Source organism: Thamnophis sirtalis, unplaced genomic scaffold, assembly GCF_051295495.1.
Source record: "Thamnophis sirtalis isolate CommonGarterSnake01/CBP01778 unplaced genomic scaffold, rThaSir2_p1.2 scaffold_2, whole genome shotgun sequence".
NCBI classification, from domain to species: Eukaryota; Metazoa; Chordata; class Lepidosauria; order Squamata; family Natricidae; genus Thamnophis; species Thamnophis sirtalis.
The window spans coordinates 37,649,252-37,671,699 of NW_028261382.1; the positions used below are offsets into that span (position 1 = coordinate 37,649,252).

At 46.0% G+C, this 22,448-nt stretch overlaps 1 protein-coding gene across 3 annotated transcripts; it reads left to right on the forward strand.

Annotated features, from left to right (window-relative positions):
- The first annotated feature begins 769 nt into the window (after positions 1-769).
- Positions 770-17,442, forward strand: MIGA2 (mitoguardin 2). 3 transcript variants are annotated; one of them, XM_087704902.1, is made up of 16 exons: positions 770-831; positions 3,364-3,563; positions 3,942-4,152; positions 5,249-5,361; positions 8,139-8,259; positions 8,817-8,953; positions 9,129-9,243; positions 10,235-10,338; positions 10,888-11,003; positions 12,131-12,203; positions 12,545-12,631; positions 13,514-13,612; positions 14,125-14,259; positions 14,808-14,861; positions 15,063-15,179; positions 16,623-17,442. In XM_087704902.1, exons 2-16 carry the CDS (start codon positions 3,468-3,470, stop codon positions 16,821-16,823), a joined length of 1,779 nt encoding a protein of 592 aa, XP_087561028.1. In that variant the 5' UTR covers positions 770-831; positions 3,364-3,467; the 3' UTR covers positions 16,824-17,442. The 3 variants fall into 3 exon arrangements, with proteins under 3 accessions (XP_087561028.1, XP_087561029.1, XP_087561030.1); XM_087704903.1 differs by having other exon boundaries at positions 777-882; XM_087704904.1 differs by having other exon boundaries at positions 789-826.
- The last annotated feature ends 5,006 nt before the right edge of the window (positions 17,443-22,448 follow it).

The window sequence follows — 22,448 nt, forward strand, 5'->3', positions numbered from 1 at the left end:
ATTGGAAGATGCTATCATGCACACCACATCCTTCTTTTCATTCAACTAGACCTACCCAGTTCCTGCAACCGTTCTTCATATGTTTTAGCCTCCAGTCCCCTAATCCTCTTGGTTGCTCTTCTCTGCAAGGATTAGGGGGCTGGAGAGGGCCATCCTCTGGTTGCAAAAGGAGCAGAGCCATGGGAACCCGTCTGGCAGCCTTGCCCAAAGATGGGTTTAGAATCACCAGCTAAAACCAGGTTTAATGACACTTGGCTTGTGCATCTTACAAATGTGTAACAATAAATAAATTTATGGCTTGTAGGAAGCCTTTTGTTCCTCTTCTAATTAAATCTCTTCTAATTTAAATTGCAATTAATACATTGTCCAAAGCAAGAATATAAATCTGCATTCAAAATAAGGGCAGAACGGGCTGCGTGTTTCTAGTCCCTGTTGTTTTTTATCTCCTTCCCATATACAGCCTCCAGCCAAGAGCAGAAGGCACCGGCCCTTTAAGAAGAGCCCCGCCCCTCCGCTTTCCACGTCGCGCCCGGAGCCAATCAGCTGTAAAGCCACGCCTCCTTTTCCCCATTGGGCAACAAGGACGCCGCTTTGGTTGCTCAACCGCACTGGATTCTCTTGCGGTAAGTAAAGGAAGCGAGCGAAGGGCGGCTATTGGTCCGCTCCGGGACGGGCTGCCGTTTCAGTTAGCTGAGAGGGCTGGCAGTCTTGCGGTCTCAGCCCGGCGCTCCGCCCCTAAGGCGGGGATTAGACAAGCTAGTCTGCGCGGCTGCGAGCGAACCGGGAAGGAGACGCTGTCCTTCTTGCAGCCATGGCGAGCGGAGCGGTATGGTGAGAGCTCCCCCCCCGGATTAGGAGAATGGTATTGGCCACCTGGCTTAGGTCAGACGGGCGGCGGACTCTTCCATTATAGGTTTGGAGGGGGGGGGATGTTTTAAGTTTCCTTTCTTGCAATAGCCCCGGCTTTCTACCAGGGCTGGGAAAGTGGGGATTTCTCCCAAATAGGCGCCTTGGATTGTGTGGCAACTGCTTCGCCCGCTAATAATAATGCATGCACGCCCAACGGGTTTGCTGACAGGCGGGCGACAGGGTGCCAGGTGTGCAGAACGCGCGCACCAGCCCGGTTTTCGCGTTTGCAAGCCGCCTCGCCCCCGCCTCCTCGAAAGCCGAGCTCGGTGCAGGCTAATCAGGTTCGTCTCTGAGAAAAAGGGAGGGAAAAGTGCCTTTCTTAGCTGGGAAAAAATGAAGAGTAGAGCCCCCAGGTTCAGTAGCAGTCTACCTGCAACGCCAATTATTATTATTATTATTTTTTGCATGGGTTGGATTCTTCGAGGCTGGCGCTTTGCAAGGAAACAGGAAAGATCTTTTAAAGCTCCCCAAGTTTGCTTTGGGGGCTTTCTCAGCCAGAAAGGAGAAAAATAATAATGAACAAAAATGTTCTGGAGGAACAGAGAAAAAAGTATGATATTTGAGTGGCAGTTTTGCATCCTTCAGTTTACATTCCAGCTTCACTTTTATCACTTGGGAAAAACACTAATCAAGCTTCCTCCAGATGCAAAATAATAATAATAATTTTGCCACGAAGGGATGGCAAACAATAGCATGTTTAAAATGCCATCAGAAGAATTGCTTCCTTATATTAATTATACAGGTTTGGGGTTATCTAAGATTATATTAGGTGATTTGATTATAACCTAGCCCAGTGTTTCTCAACCTTGACGACTTTTAAGTCCTGTGGACTTCAACTCCCAGAATCCCCCAGCCAGCACATCTGTGCTGGCTGGGGGATTCTGGGAATTGAAGTCCACAGGACTTAAAAGTCGCCAAGGTTGAGAAACACTGTCCTAGCCACTTTTTTTCATATGCGTTTCCCAGAAGGAGTTGTCATAAATTAGGCTCGGCTTTGTATTAGCAGCTCAGCAGAGACTTGCTGGACAAGATATGGTAATCAGGGAGTAAACCAGAAACTTTCTCAAACACCGATTTGTGTTAAAAAAAATGTTTTTATCCATGTTCCGCACAAAACTCCCCTTTATGAACAAGAGGGAATTGTGGAAATGGGCCATTTCAAACTGGGGTTTTTTTTTGTGAGAATTAAGACAGGAGGGAGGGGTATTGGATATGTTGGCCACCTTGGCTTATTGATAAAGCTAATAAAAGCGGGGTGCAAACGAATACATAAAATAAATAAATAAACAGTTGGGTTACAACTGATTTACAACTGCCGCAACTTAAGACAATGATGGGCAGGCTCGTCGTAAGTCGAGGACTAGCTGGAATGAGATGGGTCTATCATACGACCACAAACTGTTAGCGCTCCCCTTGAATTTCTGAAAAAAACGTAAATAAACCTTCATCTAAGGAGAGAAGAAAGAGAAGAAAGGGGGGGGTAGGAAGGAGGGAAGGAGGGAGGGAAGCAAGGAGGGAAGGAAGGAGAGAAGGAGGGAAGGAAGGAGAGAAGGAGGGAAGGAAGAGAAGGAGAGAAGAAAGGAGGGAAGGAAGGAGGGAATGTAGGAGAGAAGGAAGGGGGGAAGGAAGGAGGAAAGGAAGGGGGAAAGGAAGGAGAGAAGGAGAAAAGAAAGGAGGGAAGGAAGGAAGGAGAGAAGGAGGGAAGGGGAAGGAGGGAGGGAAGCAAGGAGGGAAGGAAGGAGAGAAGGAGAGAAGAAAGGAAGGAAGGAGGGAAGGAAGGAGAGAAGGAGGGAAGGAAGGAGGGAATGTAGGAGAGAAGGAAGGGGGGAAGGAAGGAGGAAAGGAAGGGGGAAAGGAAGGAGAGAAGGAGAAAAGAAAGGAGGGAAGGAAGGAGAGAAGGAGGGAAGGGGAAGGAGGGAAGGGGAAGGAGGGAGGGAAGCAAGGAGGGAAGGAAGGAGAGAAGGAAAGGAAGGAAGGAGGGAAGGAAGGAGAGAAGGAGGGAAGGAAGGAGGGAATGTAGGAGAGAAGGAAGGGGGGAAGGAAGGAGGAAAGGAAGGAGAGAAGGAGAAAAGAAAGGAAGGAAGGAGGGAAGGGGAAGGAAGGGGAGTAGGAGAGAAGAAACGAGGGAAGGAAAGAGGGAGGGAGGGAAGAAGAAGTAGGACCGTTGTAAGATAAGATGGATCTATGGGATGTTAAAAAAGCAATCTTCAAGTATATTGTTAACAGTAGGGAAAAATTGTTATAAATACATATTATTAATAACAGTTATGAGATCATATAATTGTGAATGTATATATGAAATTGATAAAATAAAATTAAAATTAAAAAAAAAACCCTTCATCTAACGGGGTTTGTCTTGAATGTTAACCATTAACCGGATCCAAAGGAGTTTTCGTTCTTCTGGTTCAACATTGTGTCTTTTCCCACCATTTTTCCAACTGTTTTCTGCTCCAGGAAATAGATGCACTTCCGAAGGCCGATGGTTGGATCCCGCGCGGCGCCGGACTGCTGTGTGGACAGCGCAACCTCGGTGGCGGTAACCCGAGCACGTTTCCAACATGGCGTTTCAGAGGGCGGAGGGCATGTCCATTATCCAGGCTTTGGCTATGACCGTAGCGGAGATCCCCGTCTTTCTTTACACCACCTTTGGACAGGTAGAAGAAGAAGAAGAAGGGGAAAGAGGGATTTTCTTCGCCTAGAGCAGTGTTTCTCAACCTTGGCCACTTGAAGATGTCCGGATTTCAACTCCCAGAATTCCCCAGCCAGCGAATGCTGGCTGGGGAACTCTGGGAGTTGAAGTCCGGACATCTTCAAGTTGACAAGGTTGAGAAACACTGTCCTAACCACTGCTGGGGAATTCTGGGAGTTGAAGTCCGGACATCTTCAAGTTGCCAAGGTTGAGAAACACTGTCCTAACCACTGCTGGGGAATTCTGGGAGTTGAAGTCCGGACATCTTCAAGTGGCCAAGGTTGAGAAACACTGGCCTAAGAGGGTGAAGTTTGCCTTCTTTTTTCTTCTCCCGCTTTCCAAGTCGGCCTTCTCTGCGCTGAGAGTCAGCCCCGGTCTCCGGAAGGTGCTCTTCGCCACGGCTCTCGGCACGGTGGCCTTGGCCTTGACGGCGCACCAGCTGAAGCGGCGACGGCGACGGAAGAAGCAGATCGCTCCAGAGAAGCCCAGCGCCAAGCCTCTGGCGGTTCCGGTGCCCATCTTGCCCACCCGCCGGGCGCCCTCGGTGAAGAAAGGTGATGACGATCAAAGCTTTTTTTTTAATTGATCAGTTAAAGGTTTTTCTTACATGGATACACTTATTTCTTTTTCTATCCACTTATTCCTTTTTAGTCACTTATTATAATTGGAGTGGTGCTTTTGGCTTAGAGAGGGGGAGCTCCCACCTCACAATCAGGAGGTTCCATCCTCTCTCTCTGGGCACAATGAGAGTAAATCTGCTGAACAGAACTCCCCACTAAGACAGGATTAGTGTTGAGTACTAGAAACTTGTATTTCTCTCTTTGTCTCTCTCTCTGTTTCTCTCTCTCTCTCTGTTTCTCTCTCTCTGTTTCTCTCTCTGTTTTTCTCTCTTTCTCTCCATCTCTCTCTCTCCCTCTCTCTGTTTCTCTCTCTCTGTTTCTCTCTCTCTCTCTCCATCTCTCTCTCTCCCTCTCTCTCTCTCTCCCTCTCTTTCTCTCTGTTTCTCTCTCTCTGTTTCTCTGTTTCTCTCTCTCTGTTTCTCTGATTCTCTCTCTGTTTCTCTGATTCTCTGTTTCTCTCTCTCTGTTTCTCTCTTTCTGTTTCTCTCTCTGTTTTTCTCTCTCTCCATCTCTCTCTCTCCCTCTCTCTCTCTCTCCCTCTTTCTCTCTGTTTCTCTCTCTCTGTTTCTCTCTCTCCCTCTCTCTCTCTCTCTGTTTCTCTCTCTGTTTCTCTCTCTCTCCCCCCCTCTCTCTGTTTCTCTCTCTGTTTCTCTCTCTCTCTCTGTTTTTTTCTCTCTCTCTGTTTCTCTCTCCCCCCCTCTCTCTCTGTTTCTCTCTCTCTGTTTCTCTCTCTCTCTCCCTGTTTCCCTCTCTCTCTCCCTCTCTCTCTCTCCCTCTCTCTCTGTTTCTCTCTCTCTCCCTCTCTCTCTCTCTGTTTCTCTCTCTGTTTCTCTCTCTCTCTCTGTTTTTTTCTCTCTCTCTGTTTCTCTCTCCCCCCCCTCTCTCTCTGTTTCTCTCTCTCCGTTTCTCTCTCTCTCTCCCTGTTTCTCTCCCTCTCTCTCTCCCTCTCTCTCTCTCCCTCTCTCTCTGTTTCTCTCTCTCTCTGTTTCTCTCTCTCTCTCTCTCTCACTTGCATGTTCTCTCATTCCAGGCTATCCCGGCCGTCGGCTGCAGAGCCCCGGCAGCAAAAGCAACGACACGCTCAGCGGAATCTCCTCCCTGGAGCCCAGCAAGCACTCCAGCTCTTCCCACAGCCTGGCCTCCGTAAGAGACGCTTGGGGAGGGGGTCCTTCAGCCCCACCTGCTGGGGGGGCAAGCAGCTGCGGCAGGCAGTCCTGGCCTTCCAGCAGTTCATTTAGAGGCCGTTCAAAGCTACAGCTGTGACTTACGACCGTTTTTTTCACACTTGCGGCACCCCCCGTGGTCCCCTGATCAGAATTCAAAACACTTGGCAACTGGCATGTACTCACGACGGTTGCAGTGTCCTGGGGGGGGGGGGGTCACGTGATCCCCTTTTGTGACCTCCTGACCAGCAAAGTCAACAGGGAAGGCCAGATTCACTCAACAACCTTGTTGCTAACTTAACAACAGCAGGGATTTACTTAACTGTGGCAAGAAAGGTCACAAAAACGGGCCAAAATCATTAACAAACGTCACAATCAGCCACAGAAATTTGGGGCTCAATTATTGTAGGTCGAGGAATCCCTGGAGACGATTCCCTGCGCTTGTTTTGCCTTTTTAGCCTTTAGCTAAAAACACATCCTCTTCTGCATAAAATTGTGAGTTGGAGATAATTGCAAGTCTTTTGAGATAGTACTAAGCCAGTGTTTCTCAACCTTGTCAACTTGAAGATGTCCGGACCTCAACTCCCAGAATTCCCCAGCCAGCGAATGCATTCGCTGGCTGGGGAATTCTGGGAGTTGAAGTCCGGACATCTTCAAGTTGACAAGGTTGAGAAACACTGTCCTAACCACTGCTGGGGAATTCTGGGAGTTGAAGTCCGGACATCTTCAAGTGGCCAAGGTTGAGAAACACTGTACTAAAGGGAGAATTGTTTTATACCGGTACATGATACGTAAACTGGCATTCCTTCCTCTATGAACCCCTGTGGAATTACAGGCTGCCCGTCTGCAGAAGAAACAAGAGTTGAAAAAGGCAAAGCCATTCGTGGATAGAAATACAGGGAGTCCTCGACTTAACGGCCAAAACTGAGCCCCGAATTGCCTGCTGCTAACTGAGACATTTTGTTAACTGAGTTTTACCCCGTTTTACCAACATCACAAATAGGAGCCCCAGGGCCAAGCAGCCGAATTTCGATCAAGCAACCATGTGGTTGTACGTGTGAAAGATGGACGTAAGCGCAAAGCAGCCTGTCGCTTTTTTCAGTGCCGTTGTAACTTTCTGGCCACTAAACAAACGGCCGTAAGTCAAAAACTGTAATCAAGTGGAACTGAAGAAGCAGTTGAATTCTGAGGTTTCTGCAATTCATGTTATAACGGTGGAGCAGTGGGTTTGAAGGTAACGCTAGAATCCTAGAAGGGCAGGGACCTTGGAGGTCATCCATCTCCACCCCGAGTGCTTTAGCCAGATAAACGTAGGTGAGGAATTGTCAACGGCAAGGATCACGGTGGGAGGGGAATGTCAGATCGAAGGCCATCGTGGTGCAATGTTTTTCTGCATTTCTGCCCCCTTCCTCAAAACAGCCATGTTGGCTCTCAAATAAGATTTTAAAGCTCGTGGGAATCAGACAGCACTGGGAAACTATTGCAAAAATACAATCTAGACACGCAGTCATTAAATTCAGATTTAACTCCCACATAACTCTAGCTGTGGTATATTTGTGCTAAAATATTAGAAGGGTGACATGTAATTGATTCATTTATTTTTGGAGTGCCCTGTAAATATGCAGTGTTTGGTTTTGGGATTATTGCTTAAATGGAACTTCAGCTTGTTTGTGAGTCACTTGACCTGTAACACAATTTTTGTGGCCTTAGTTGTTTGACCTTTCCACCAGTGCTTGCTTGCTCTACTTGAAAGGTTGTATTTTGCTTCTGTAGCTTGGAAAAATCACCCTGAAATTTTTATTTCTGTTTTTAAGCTTATTTTGTCTGCCGTTTTAAGTAAAGAAGGCAGGAATGGGCATTTTTAAAACTGCATTCAAGTTGGATTATTTACAGACCTATTTTCTCTTCTTCAAACACCTTCCCACCCTGTTTAAAGGACAGCTAAAGTTTGCTTTTCAAATAAAGAGAATGTATATTTAATCATTCGTGTATTAACCGCAGCTAGAATGGTTTTTGCATATTGGAAAAATGCAGATTCCTATGGATGAGAAGATGATAAGGAAAATATTAGAATGTGCAGAAATGAACAGAAGAACATTAGCGATTAAGGAGAAAGAGAAAAATTGAATTATATGATTTGGGAGGTATTTTACCAATGGCTGGAGAATAAAAAAGGAGTTTGGAAATGAAGAAGGCTAAAAAATAAGTAGACAATATATTTAGATAGAGTTATAAATAAGATGAAAACTGTTACTAGGTGTATGATGAGAATAATGATGTTTAATGTTAATATGGTATCATCACTAGAAGATATTAAGAAGAAAAATGGAGAGTTTTATAATGTTTAAATGTTTAATATAATACTAAGATTAGGGAAATAGTGTTAATATTAATGTGAAAGATGTGGCAAATGAGGACCGATGTGGCACAGGTGTTTGTACCCAAACAACACACTGCAAAAGGAAAGATGGAATGTTTATTTTTGTAATTGAAAAGTAATAGTAAAGTCTTTATTTAAAAAAAAGATTTTAAAAGGTAGCCTCTTTGGTTAAACATTTTTCCCTCCTTGAAAATTTCAATTTTATTTTGTTGTTGTAGGGAAAAATAAGAGGAGGAAGGAGTATAAGTATATTCAATGCCTTGAGTTATTTGTAATAATAATAATAATAAAGGTAGGATACAAATAGTTGAGATCGCTTACGTTTGAGGTGATTGACAGATGACATTCCTGTTTCTGTGGGATTTTTCTCCTTCTAGATGGCAGTTGTGAATTCCCCCAGCCCGACCCCAGCTGCTGCTCCTCCCTGGGAAGCCCAATTGGGGGGAGAAGATCCTGGTGCTGCAGGGGACTGCAGTGCAGAAAACCTCTATTTTCAAGGTAAAGGTGTTGCCAGAATCCCCCAGCCAGCATGGGTGGGCTTCAACTCCCGGGATCTCCCAGCCCAACAGGCACCAGCTTAGGGGGACGCTGGGTGCCAAGAGGAGGCTCAAATTTGGTTGTTGCTGGTCATTTGGGCGAAATAGCATCCAAAAGTAAATCAGAGTCCAAGGCAAAGAATTGCTCAAAGTTCTAATTTATGAAGAGAGCCACATTGGCACATCTGGGAAAACCCGAAACTGAAAGCTTCCTGGTTTTCTCCACCCAGTTGAAAGTTCAAGATCTTGTCCTCCACATCCCAATGGTCCAATCTCCCACTGCCCTGCTGGCAGCTTCCACCCATCCAGTTCCGGTGCAGAGGTGCAGAGACAAAGGATGACCTTGGCTTTCTAGAAAGAATGTTGTTATGGCTACCTAGCATCTAACTCCCTGCAAATTCCCCCTTCCATTTTCCCACAATAGGAAATGCATAGGAGAGTGTGGCAGGCCAAAGATCCGAAGGAAAACTGCAGGCCTGACATTGGGGGGATTGGGGGGTGGTCCTTCTTCCTTGGCAGGCATGGAGCTGTTTGAAGAGGCCCTGCAGAAGTGGGAGCAGGCCCTGACAGCCCGTCAGAGGGACCCCTCCAGCCTCTCCGCCTCCTGGGTGGTCCCCAAAGAGGAAGAGCTGCTGCTACCTGAAGATCTCTGTGAGGTCAGCAATTTGGGGTCTCCTGGAAAACGTCACGTTCAGGAGGGGCGGCTGCCCCATAGCTGGTAAAATCTAGAATCCCCTTGGAGGTGACGACTCCATGGACACAACCCCCCCCAAGTAAGTTGGCTTGTTTCCACGTGGAGTGCAGCAGCCATGTCTGCCTTTGTCACTGCAGGAATCTCAGAAAAAAGAATTTGCGGACAAGCTGGAATTGCTCCTGTATCGGGCGTACAACCTGCAGGAGGAATTTGGATCCAGTCTGTCGGCCGATAACATGCTGCTTGATTTAGGTGAGATGGGATGGTTTGCTAATTCTGGGAGAAACTGGACTCGTCCTAATTCAAGGCCAGTGTTATCAACTCTGGCCTTACAATTTGAGTTCGGCCATTTTATTCTCATTGTATTTTACTTCTGCCGAGGTGGTTTATAGCAATAGCAATAGCAGACTTATATACCGCTTCATAGGGCTTTCAGCCCTCTCTAAGCGGTTTACAGAGTCAGCATATCGCCCCCACAGTCTGGGTCCTCATTTCACCCACCTCGGAAGGATGGAAGGCTGAGTCAACCTTTGAGCCGGTGAGATTAGAACCGCTGAACTGCAGATAACAGTCAGCTGAAGTGGCCTGCAGTACTGCACCCTAACCACTGCGCCACCTCGGCTCTTATCTATCTATCTATCTATCTATCTATCTATCTATCTATCTATCTATCTATCTATCTATCTATCTATCTATCTATCTATCTATCATCTATCTAATCCATCCATCCATCCATCCATCCATCCATCCATCCATCCATCCATCCATCCATGCATTATATCTGTTTATCATCTGTCTGTCTTTCTGTCTGTCTGTCTGTCTGTCTGTCTGTCTGTCTGTCTATCTATCTATCTATCTATATCTATCTATCTATCTATCTATCTATCTATCTATCTATCTATCTATCTATCTATCTATCTATCAATAGCAATAGCAGTTAGACTTATATACCGCTTCATAGGGCTTTCAGCCCTCTCTAAGCGGTTTACAGTCAGCGTATCGCCCCCAACAACAATCCGGGTCCTCATTTCACCCACCTAGGAATGATGGAAGGCCGAGTCAACCCTGAGCCAGTGAGATTAGAACCGCTGAACTGCAGATAGCAGTCAGCTGAAGTGGCCTGCAGTACTGCACCCTAACCACTGCGCCACCTCGGCTCTTATAAAATGAGGGCTGTTGTGTGTTTTGCTACTGGTGACTCAAATAAACCACTGTTACTCCTCAACATTTCTCTTGCCCTTAGAGCAAACTCTCATGTTCCCGCTGACCGAAGAATCTCTGAGGCGTCAACAAGAAGATGAGGACGAGAGCATCACCTCCGAGGAATCCTTTTTCTCTGCCGCGGAGGTAATTTGAACCCTCCGCCGTGTTTTTCCTTCTTTACTTATTCATTATATCTGTATGGCCGTTCCCCTCTCTTAAAGCCATGTGGCTCTAATACGGCTTCGGTGGAAAACAGGACATCCCGTATTTAAATATCCACGGTTGACGTTTCCGAACAGTCTCCTAGGGCTGCCCGTGGGAAAAGTCTTAAGCAGTAGCCAAGGCTACAGATATACAGCCGTTTTTGCTTGGTTTAGAATCGTGATAATGTCTTTGATGAGCCTCTAATGCAGTGTTTCTCAACCTTGGCCACTTGAAGATGTCCGGACTTCAACTCCCAGAATTCCCCAGCCAGCATTCGCTGGCTGGGGAATTCTGGGAGTTGAAGTCCGGACATCTTCAAGTGGCCAAGGTTGAGAAACACTGCTCTAATGTTTAAGACCCCTTCATGGGTCACTGCCTTGTCATGGCGAAGGGGCTGGCGCAGCTCAAGGAAGGTATGAGCGACGCCGTGCAGGGCTATGCAAAACAATTTTTAGGAAAATTTTTACGTAGGCTTCCTTTTTTTCTCAGATCTTCGACGCCCTGGAAATTGAGACGGCCCCCTACCAGCCTTCTAAGCCAGCGGTTGCCTATGAAGAAGCCTTGCAGCTGGTGAAGGATGGAGGGGTTTCGTGCAGGACCTTTCGGTGAGTTGGGGGCAGGCAGGCCTCAGGAGGTTTTCAGGGAGAGGTTTTAGCTGGTTCCTTATTCTTGCTCCTCATCCCAAACGGACTGTAAACAACACAACGTTCGTTAGCTGGACGCTTCCAGATGTACTCAAGGGCCTAGTTCTCAAGAGTCCCCAGCTCTTGGTTCTGCAGGTAGAGAATTCTGGGATTTGAAACCCTGAGATCTTTGGAGGACGCTCAAATCACAGTTTCTCGAGAGCTCCTGATTCTCACGGATCTCCGTTCTGGAAGTATGGGGTGAATCTGAGATTCCTAGGCTTTCATCTTTCAGAATTTGTAATCTCGAGCTTAGCAATAGCAATAGCAGTTAGACTTATATACCGCTTCATAGGGCTTTCAGCCCTCTCTAAGCGGTTTTACAGAGTCACCATATCGCCCCCAACAATCCGATAGATAGATAGATAGATAGATAGATAGATAGATAGATAGATAGAAAGAAAGAAAGAAATAGCAATAGCAGTTACTTATATGCCGCTTCATAGGGCTTTCAGCCCTCTCTAAGCGGTTTACAGAGTCACCATATCGCCCCCAACAATCCGATAGATAGATAGATAGATAGATAGATAGATAGATAGATAGATAGATAGATAGATAGATAGATAGAAAGAAAGAAATAGCAATAGCAGTTAGACTTATATGCCGCTTCATAGGGCTTTCAGCCCTCTCTAAGCGGTTTACAGAGTCACCATATCGCCCCCAACAATCCGATAGATAGATAGATAGATAGATAGATAGATAGATAGATAGATAGATAGATAGATAGAAAGAAATAGCAATAGCAGTGAGACTTATATGCCGCTTCATAGGGCTTCCAGCCCTCTCTAAGCGGTTTTACAGAGTCAGCATATCGCCCCCACAGTCTGGGTCCTCATTTCACCCACCTCGGAAGGATGGAAGGCTGAGTCAACCTTGAGCCGGTGAGATTAGAACCGCTGAACTGCAGATAACAGCTGAAGTGGCCTGCAGTACTGCACCTTAACCACTGCGCCACCTTGGCTCTAGGTTGGGAGGACATCAGGTTGGGAAAGCTGATCCAGATGTTTATCTATTCTCCCACCCCACCACCAAACCTTCTCCTCTTCCAGCACAGAGCTTTTGGGGTGCTACAGCGATCATGATTTCCTGGCAAAGCTTCACTGCGTCAGGCAAGCTTTTCAGGTGGGTACCTGGAGACCTTGGAAGTTGATCCCCTCTTGAAGCTGGTCTTCTCTGGAGACCCCAAAGCTGGTCTTCTCTAGAAACTTGGAAGCTGTTGGAGCTAGTTGTCCCATCCTGCCTTTGATGGTGTCTTTCTTTCTGGAGTCCCTGAGTCTGAGGGATGGCGATTTGGGAGTGGAAGGAAGTTGGCTTTACTCTGCCGTACCTGGTCCAGAAAGAATTGGCTTGGTTGCCAGTCACAGTGGACCTCCATGGGAGTACGTACGAAGCCTCCCGAGGGCTGAACTTCAACAACTCCCATCCAAGGAACCCTGGTTTCCCATGGGCTAATCTTTTCACAGGAGCTCTTGGTGGCGGAGAACAACCGGACGTTTTTTGGGGAGGTGGGCAAACGCATGGTGATGGGGCTGATGACCAAGGCTGAGAAGGTAAGGACCAACTCTGGAAGAGTTCTGCTGGGGGGGGGGAGAATATATGGGTCTCCAAAGAGGTGAGTTGGGACCCACCACGGGGTCCGCTCAGTGTAGCGTTACAACTGCTTTGACAGTAACATCTTGAGATCTTCTAATGGTCTACCAAAGATCTTCTGAGGACCTTCTCCAAACATAAATCTCTGTGAGGTCAGAGTTAACTAAGCAAACTAGATCTAAACAGGGATGGAATCGAGATCACGTGAAGAGTTAATGCCACTTTATAAGGCCTTGGTAAGGCCACACTTGGAATACGGCATTCAGTTTTGGTTGCCACGATGTAGAAAAGATGTTGAGACTCTGGAAAGAGTGCAGAGAAGAGCAACAAAGGGGATTAGGGGACTGGAGGCTAAAACGTGAAGAATGGTTGCAGGAACTGAAAAGTAGGACTAGAGGAGGCATGATAGCAGTCTCCCAATATCTCAGGGGTTGCCACAAAGAAGAGGGAGTCAAAGCTATTCTCCAAGGCACCAGAGGGCAGGACAAGAAGCAATGGGTGGAAACTAATCAAGGAGAGAAGCAACTTAGAAGTTAAGGAGAAATTTCCTGACAATGAGAACAATTAATCGGTGGAACAACTTGCCTCCAGAAGTTGTGAATGCTCCAACACTGGAAGTCTTTAAGAAGATGTTGGATATCCATTTGTCTGAAGTGGTGTAGGGTTTCCTGCCTAGGCAGGGGGTTGGATTAGAAGACCTCCAAGGTCCCTTCCAACTCTGTTGTTGTTACTATATCTGTGGAAACCTCTGGACTTCATGGAACTGATTGAGAAGCAACAAGGAAGTCTGTCTGGCTTTTCACTGGCTAAGTTTTGGTTTCCTCTGATTTCTGCTCTTCCAGAACACCAAGGGCTTCCTTGAAAGCTACGATGAGATGCTGCACTACACGTTGAGAGAAGGCACCTGGCCAAGCACGCAGAAGGAACTGGAAGGGCGAGGGGTGAGTGTTGGGCCCTCTCGTCCCGCTCAAAGGAGCCATGGGGGTTGAACGGAAGTTCCGTCACGCTCCTGCATCTCTTTTGAAAAACAGGATTGATACAAGCCTAGGTTTAGCCAGCATAGAAACCATAGTTTCTGGAACAGGCTAGTATCGGCTGGGCTGACAGCTGGAGTCTCTAAATGTGGACTCTCCGTTGTACTAAGACGGGACTTTTCTAGTGGGGGCGGGGGGGCACCTCGGATTGACTTGATAATTAATGTTTGTCGTTTTGGAATCTTAACGGGGAGATCTTGCCTCTATCCAGTTTTGTGGTCAACTTTCTCACTGGTTTATTTAGCCCACCCTAATCAAGACCACCCCCAAATAGTGCCGGGGGTGGGTGGGGGGGCTATAATGATATGATGAATCAAATTAGGACCGGTTGGATCCTGGAGGTGGCGGAATTAGGGAGGTTTGCTGGGATTTTGGTGGACGGGTGTGGATTCTCTCTCTCTCTCTCGTCCGCCTCTCAGGTGGTCTGCATGAATTTCTTCGATATTGCCTTGGACTTCATCCTCATGGACGCTCTGGAAGATCTTGAGAACCCGCCGTCCTCAGTCGTGGCCATCTTGCGTAACCGCTGGCTCTCGGACAGCTTCAAGGAGACGGTGACTTTCTGGTGGTGGCGGGGGGGAATGGGGTGGTTAGGAATGGGACTAACTTCGGAGTTAAGGGGGCACGGCAGGTGAGAGCTCCAGGCCAGCCTCATTCAGGCACAGAAGCTCAGGAGGATTACGAGGTTCCCACCTGGCGCCCCATGAATTGAACAGATTTTTAACAGAGTCGGAAGGGACCTTGGAGGTCATCTAGTCCAACCCCCCCTACCCAAGCAGCAGATCTTACACCATATCTGACAGAGGGCTTGCCCAGCCTCCTCTGGAATTGTTATGGGTGGGTACCGCTAGTCCTCAACTTACAGCCCCACATTTCTGTGGCTAAGCAAAACGGTTATCCAGAGAGAATTTTGCTCCATTTAACGAACTTTCTGGCTTCGGTCGCTAAGTGAATCGTTGCAGTTGTTAAGTTAGTGACAGGGTGGGTCCGTGGACCTGGCTTCCCCTTTTGCTTGTCCCAGTTCATGGTCGTATGTTGAGGACGGGAAAGGGGAATCCAATTTAAAGAGAGGGGAAAATAACCCGTTTCCTTTGAATTCCAGGCTCTGGCCACCGCGTGCTGGTCAGTTCTGAAGGCCAAGAGGCGGCTTCTGATGGTACGTGGGAACGAGGGAGAGCCGGATCCAATCCCCATTCCCCTTTTTCTCCTTACAAACCGGTTCTGGAAATGGGAAACTGAGCTTCCCTCTCCCTCCCTGGCCGTTTTTGCGTGCGATGTGTGCGGTTTGTAATGTGTTTAACTTTTAAAACCAGAAGTGGCAACTGATCCACCTTTTCACTCTCCGCTTCTCTTTCAGGTTCCGGATGGTTTTATATCTCATTTTTACTCCGTATCGGAGCATGTCAGCCCAGTGCTGGCTTTCGGCTTTCTGGGGCCCAAACAGCATCTCTTTGAAGTCTGCAGCTTCTTCAAAGTAAATGCTCTTTTAAAATATCTCTCTCTCTGTCTCTCTCTGTCTACCTACCTACCTAATCTCTGTCTGTCTGTCTCTCTTTCTCTCTCTCTGTCTCTCTCTGTCTCTCTCTTTCTCTTTCTCTCTTTCTCTGTCTACCTACCTACCTAATCTCTGTCTGTCTGTCTCTCTTTCTCTCTCTCTGTCTCTCTCTGTCTCTCTCTTTCTCTTTCTCTCTTTCTCTGTCTACCTACCTACCTAATCTCTGTCTGTCTGTCTCTCTTTCTCTCTCTCTGTCTCTCTCTGTCTCTCTCTTTCTCTTTCTCTCTTTCTGTCTCTCTCTCTCTCTCTGCCTCTCTCTGTCTACCTACCTACCTAATCTCTGTCTGTCTGTCTCTCTTTCTCTCTCTCTGTCTCTCTCTGTCTCTCTCTTTCTCTTTCTCTCTCTCTCTGTCTACCTACCTACCTAATCTCTGTCTGTCTGTCTCTCTTTCTCTCTCTCTGTCTCTCTCTTTCTCTTTCTCTCTTTCTGTCTCTCTCTCTCTCTCTGCCTCTCTCTGTCTACCTACCTACCTAATCTCTGTCTGTCTGTCTCTCTTTTTCTATCTCTCTCCTATCTGTGTCTACCTTCCTACCCACCTAATCTCTCTGTCTGTCTGTCTGTCTATCTCTATCTATCTATCTATCTATCTATCATCTATCTATCTATCTATCTATCTATCTATCTATCTATCTATCTATCTATCTATCTATTTATATCTTATATATCTGTGTCTGGCTGGCTGTCAATTATCTGTTTATATCTATCTTTCTATCTGTTTATTTGTCTATCTACCTATCGCCTACCTACCATCCATCCATCCATCCCTCCATCTATTGCTATCATTTATCACCTATCATCTTTCTCTACATATCTATATCTTTTTCTCTTTCTCTCTCTCTGTCATCTGGTCTATCCGTCCGTCCATCTATCTATCTGGAAAAGTTTTAAGATAGCAAAGGATATATGCGGTCAGTTAAAGAGGGGGGAAAAACTCCTTATGTGATTTTTGTTTCTAAATGACTCGCAACCACAGAGCCCTGGCGCCTCATCCGTATCCCTCTCCCCCTCTCTCCCTTCAATGTGATGCGATGTGATCTAGCCAGGAGATGAACAGGCTGCAAAAAAATGCGAAGCGGAAAATTGTATCCGTAGTCTACACCAGTGTTCTCCAACCTTGGCAACTTTAAGACTTGTGGACTTCAACTCCCAGAGTTCCTCAGCCAGCAAAGCTGGCTGAGGAACTCTGGGAGTTGAAGTCCACAAGTCTTAAAGTTGCCAAGGTTGGAGAACACTGGTCTACACACATACATTTATAATATTTTAGATTTTCAGATCTCATGTTTTCATCCCCTGCGTTTTTACCGATATGTGAAGGTGCCGTAAGATGAATAAATAACCCCCTCTTCTCTCTCTTTCTTCAGCACCAGATTTTGCAATACCTGAAGGACATGTTTGACCTGGACATTGTAAGGTACACAACGGTGACCTTGTTAGCCGAAGACCTCCTTCAGCTCTCACGGCGCCGCAGTGACATCCTGCTCGGCTACTTAGGGGTGGAGACCATTCCAGAGATCAATGGAACTCTGCCAAATGACGATGTGTCCTTCCGTGGCTTCAGCTAAGCCTGCTTGCTCAGACAAAACGGTTTGGGGCTCATAAATGGGTTTGTTTTTCTCCTTTTGGAAGGCAGCTGGCTTTCCCTAGGTTGGAGATTGAAGACGGACGGGAGCAAAACGTTCCCCATTTGAACTGTCTAACTTGAAAGCAGTTTTGAACCACCTTGCAACTTTTAAGAGAGGAGGACTTCAAACCCCAGGATTCTTCTGGGAGTTGATCCACCCCGTCTTAAAACTGACACGATAGAAAAACACTGATTTAAAGACTGTTTAACAAGTCCCAGCATTATCCAGGCAGGAAGGTTTTGGCCAATCAGCCGTGTCTGTTTCTAGTTATTTAATACTTGCACAAATTGTGGCCGAGACCCTGTCTAATATTCCTGGGATGAGATTAGTGCACAAGGACACACACACACACACCCGCGCCCACCCTGTGAAATTTGATGGCTGAAAAGAAAGACAAGTGGGGGGGGGGGAGAGAGAGCTGTAGGGACCTTTTGCTCCTTTGATTTGGGAAATTCGGATTTAATTTTTTTAAAAACTGACTTTATTTTATTGTGTCTGTCTATATCGGCATTCTTCAACCTTGGCCGCTTGAAGACAGGTGGACTTCAACTCCTAGAATTCCCCAGCCAACATGTTTTAAGATGTGTGGATCTCAACTCCTGGAATGCTCCAATCAGCATGCTGGCTGGAGAATTCTGGGAACTGAAGTTTGCGTATCTTAAAGCATGCTGACTAGGGAATTCTGGAAGTTGAAGTCCGTCCATCTTCAAGTGGCCAAAGGTGAAAAATGCTGGTCTGTATGTACAGTCAAACTTTTAATAACCTTTCTTAAAAGAAAGATCCTCGCACATATGGTGGAAGACCCTCTATGAAGGAGATGGGTGGGGAAGGAAGCAAGAGAAAGAAAGAAAGAAAGAAAGAAAGAAAGAAAGAAAGAAAGAAAGACAAGGAAAGAGAAAGAAAAGGAAGAAAAGAAAGAAGGAAGGAAAGAGAAAGAAAGAAAGAAAAAGAGAAGGAAAGAAGGAAAGGTAGGTTGGATCTCACTGTGCCTTCTGAAAAGAATAAAATGTTTCTATGAAGTCTTGCAAGAAATGTTTTACTCTCAAACACCAATTGGCTTGAGAGCTTTCAGAGATGAGACAAACTTCCATTCCCCCCCCCCTCCGGCATCTTCATGGCTGTATTCCAAAAACTAGGAATTTTCTCCGTCAATCTGAATGCCCCTTCTTCTCCCAGCAATTGGGGGAGGGGGGGAATTGAATTCAAAACTGCCTGAATAAATTAATATTTATTTACGAACTTGCAAAACTTCAGTTGAAAAAAAAAACTGGTGAATTTCTTCCATCAATCTGAAGGCACCTTCTTCTCCCAAAGATGGAGGAATTGAACACGAAAACTCCCGACTTCCGGATGGTAGATTTTGCAGAATTGATGTTCTCAACTTCGCCTCGTGGAGTTTGGTTGGCCGGGTATTCACTGAATCAAGAAGGGGGATGGAGAGATGCACTGGTTGCATTAAAACAATCCCAAAAGCAGCGTTTGAGGGTAGATTTGGGGGAGTTTTTTAAAAAAAAAACGGCCTCCGATTAGGGATAGTGAGATGCAGTTTTGAGATACTTATGATTGTCCTGCTTTAGGTGGGTCAGCCGAGACCCCCAACCTTCTCATTTGTACCCCCACCCCGAGTGGCAGGGCAAATGAGATCCCACTGGATGAGAATGTCCCGAGTTGTAGATGCACTGAGATTTTTCAACAGGGTGGATTATGGTCTTAACGCCGTATTTCTCAACCGAGGCCCCTTTTAAGATATATAGATTTCAGCTCCTAGGATCTCCCAACCAGCATATCTATGTTGTTTGGGGAATTCTGGAAGCTGAATTCCACACATCTTAAAAGCTGCCACGGTTGAGAAACACTGGCTCAGACTGATCACTACACTGGCTAAGGCACTTTCAAATCTCCTTTTAATTACTATTATTGAAGCCCTTGGGTTGACTTTCGAACAAATCGACATTTTTTGAGGCTGACTTGTTAAGCTTCCCACACTACGCGGACGAAAGAGATTTCTGTTTTGCATCTTGAGTGTTTTAATGGGACATATTTTAACTTCATTTCTTGCAACAGGTTCCAAAGGCAGCCTTTTAGATTGACTCTTTAACAAATTCTAGTTTCGAATTGAGAAACTTGTGTTGAATGTGAATGCTGGAGCCTAAATATTTGTGTATATAAGGTTGTAGCTTCTCTTGACTTAATCTGTTGTTTGATGAGGCCTCATTTCGAACTCCGGCAAGTAGATTATCTTGCCCAAGGGGGGGAAAAAAACCCCTCCAATTTGCAAGGACAAATTCAAAAGTACAATTTGGTGACTGCCACAATTGTTTCCTTTTTAAAAAAAATTCTGTGGAGCAATGAAGAGTTTTTTGGAAGCACGAGAATGTATCAAGAATGTAGATCAAGTGCCATAAGCATTCCTCCCAGATTTACACTGGTTTTGAACCCTGCTCCGAAGTCAAACATTTGCTCCCAGGTGCTCCCTTGCATTCCAACCCATACAAGTCACGGATTAATGGTTTTAAGAAAGATCTGAGCCACCGACTTTTCATGCAACTTTTTTGTGGTGCCTAATATACTCGGAAGGAATTCCCGCCGAGTCCTAATATTTTTACACACACACACACACACCCATTTTGGATCTGGGATGGTGGAGTAAACTTATTTGTGGAAGAAGATGGACGTGCTAAATCTTCAAATCCGCCAGAGCGTGCTTGGGCCCTTTGCTGGATGGAAAAACCAAGATGGAAATCAGCTGATCAGGTGGATCGGAATCTGCCTTGATCAGTTCTGGGCTGGAAGATTATGCTTTGTGCAACACAGATATGAGCTGATCAAAAAAATCCCTGCCTGGGCACTCTGTGGCAGCTTCTTGCCCCCAAGTCAACTGGTTCTTTTCTCTCACTTGGCGTGACAATTGACCTTGGCACTTTTTCAGTAGCCGGTAGAGTTCCCAACCGTCGTGGCTAACTTTGCGTGCCGATCTGGACATTTTCAGCTTGGGAAAAGTTGACTTTCCTGCCTGCAAATCAGAGAGTGGTGGAAAGTTTGTGGATCCTTGGATGTTGCTAAATCCTGAACATCATGTGTCCATGGGATGTTGGGGAGGGTGAGGGTGGGAGGAAGAGCAGTATTCTAAGAATTATATAGTTCATCAACACTTAAAGCAGTGTTTCTCTGCATTGGCATCTTTTAAGATGTATGGATTTCAAGCTCTGAAATGGGGAATTCCGGGAGCTGGAATCCCACACATCTTAAAACTTGCCAAGGTTGAGAAACACCGATCTAAGAAACCGGAAATCCCTTCCTTTTTGTTAAAAGAAGAGGAAATTGCAATTTCAGAGAATATTACCTGGGAATGTGGAAGGAGTTGAATGTAATTTTTGTGCCTCATTATTTTGGTCGCTTGGACTTTACGTCTCCCTCCGTTTTCGTGATCGATGTGTTTATGCTTCTCATTGCCCTTTGCAACTATAACTTTTCTATCCTGTTAGAACTTTTGGCACTGAAAAAAAAATCAAATAAATATTTCCTTTATTGTTAAACTGGTCTGGAGTATTCTCCTTCCCCCTCCCTCCCTTTTTCAATTTAATGGAACTGGTGGATATTTTTAAAAGCTCTCTCCAGTTTGGCTTGCACTCCCTTCGAAGCCCATCATCCACTAAGTGATCCCTTGCACTAGGAGAATGTATGTAAAGCTTTTTGGTTTACAAGAGAGGTTTAAAAGGTATGTTCTAGGCTGCCCATTTGAACCAGTCTTTCTCATCAATTCCTTTTCCTTGGAGGACAGAAAGATTGACAGGCAGGATGCTCTTTAGCTGTCTTCGTGATAGAACCACGAGGCTGAAGCATGTTTAATTCTGGGTGTGACTCGTGACTTGGGGTTTAATCTAGTCCCAAAGGTGGTTGACTGGATCAGTTAACTCTTTGGAGAGCTTGAAAATGAAAGTGAAAGTAAGGATGACTTACACGTAGAACAGCATCAATATTCAGGTGGTCCTTGACTGACAACTATTGGTTTAGTGACTGAAGTTACAACTGGGGGGAAAAAAGGACTTATGACTGTTTTTCACACTTAATGACTGCCAAATCAATAGGAAAAATCACGTCCCCCTCCCCCCCCCGGGACATTGCAACCGTCATAAATACGAGTCAGTTTCCAAGCGTCCAGATTTTGATCAGGTGACCACGGGGATGCTGCAATGATCGTAAGCGTGTAAAACGGTCATGAGTCACTTTTTTTCACTGCCATTGTACGTTCGAATGGTCACTCAATGAATGGTCATAAGTTGAGGACTAGTGGCTGGGTTTGTGCAACCTACCCAAGCAGATCTCATTGCATAGGATTTCTGCGTCTCCGGACTGGTGGCAGTGAAATTCCTCCTTTGATTTTCAACAAGAACCATGTGACATTTCCCCATTTGTGTATTTACTGAATTAATTCACCTCTGGTTCAGCATTTTTCTTCTTCTTTTAAATGGCATTAAATACTTCTGGCAAACGACCGACTTTTTCTCATTTCCGCTGGGGTCAATAATATAGCTGAGGACCCAAGGTAATTGGCTTTTATTGTTTCTGCATCTTGTTTTCCTCTGCTCCGTGTTCTGGCTCGGCTTGCCTGCTAATTGTATTGACTGTCTCCGGGGGAATTGATCTCGTGCAGATGGTGCCTGGAAGACAGGAGGAAGAAAGGAGAAAAATGAATTTTCTTCTCCTTACAAATCCTTGAAGCCTTCGGGCGGCGTGAACACACCAAAAAGCCCTGTTTTTTTTGCAAGGGCTGAGGTTTCTCTAACCCAGTGTTTTTCAACCTTGGCAACTTGAAGATGTCTGGACTTCAACTCCCAGAATTCCCCAGCCAGCGAATGCTGGCTGGGGAATTCTGGGAGTTGAAGTCCAGACATCTTCAAGTTGCCAAGGTTGAAAAACACTGCTCTAACCCACTCACTAAGCTTTTATTTTGGGTGGGGTTATTGCAGAGCTTTTGAAATAGGATTAAAATCTCTTCACTCTGAATGTTTTGTGTAGAATTTATCTTTTAAATGAATTCGTAGCAGATGGAGAAGTCACAAAGGGTGGCAGGTTTTCTCGGGTTCACACTGACAAAGATGGGCCAATCAGAGGAGACTTTTACTTTATTTTGTATATTTACTTTATTATATATTATTTTTACAAACAACTCAAAAGGTGATGAACATATCTAGTATTCCTCCTATTTCTGGAGTGGTTTTAAGTTGCAAAAGTTGGGAAGAGCACCCGCAGTGCGATTTGCAAAGAGGGCATAGCGGGTTCCTTCAAGTCAAGCTTAACTGCGGTTTATTCCACGATGTAGGGTTAAGGCATGGCTAGAACAGGCCACCATCTGGCCATGATAGCCCTGAGTCACAAGAGAGGCGGAGCCACAATGCACCGCGCTCCCATTCAATCGCTCCTCAGCCCGCCATCCGCTCCCGAAGATTCTGATTGGCTCTCAGCGGGAGCGCGCGTGGAGGGAGGAGACGAGGCAGCCAAGGAGGGGCGGGCCAACCGAGCAACTTCTCAGTTGGCAAGCAGAGCCAGCCAATCCTCGGCGCC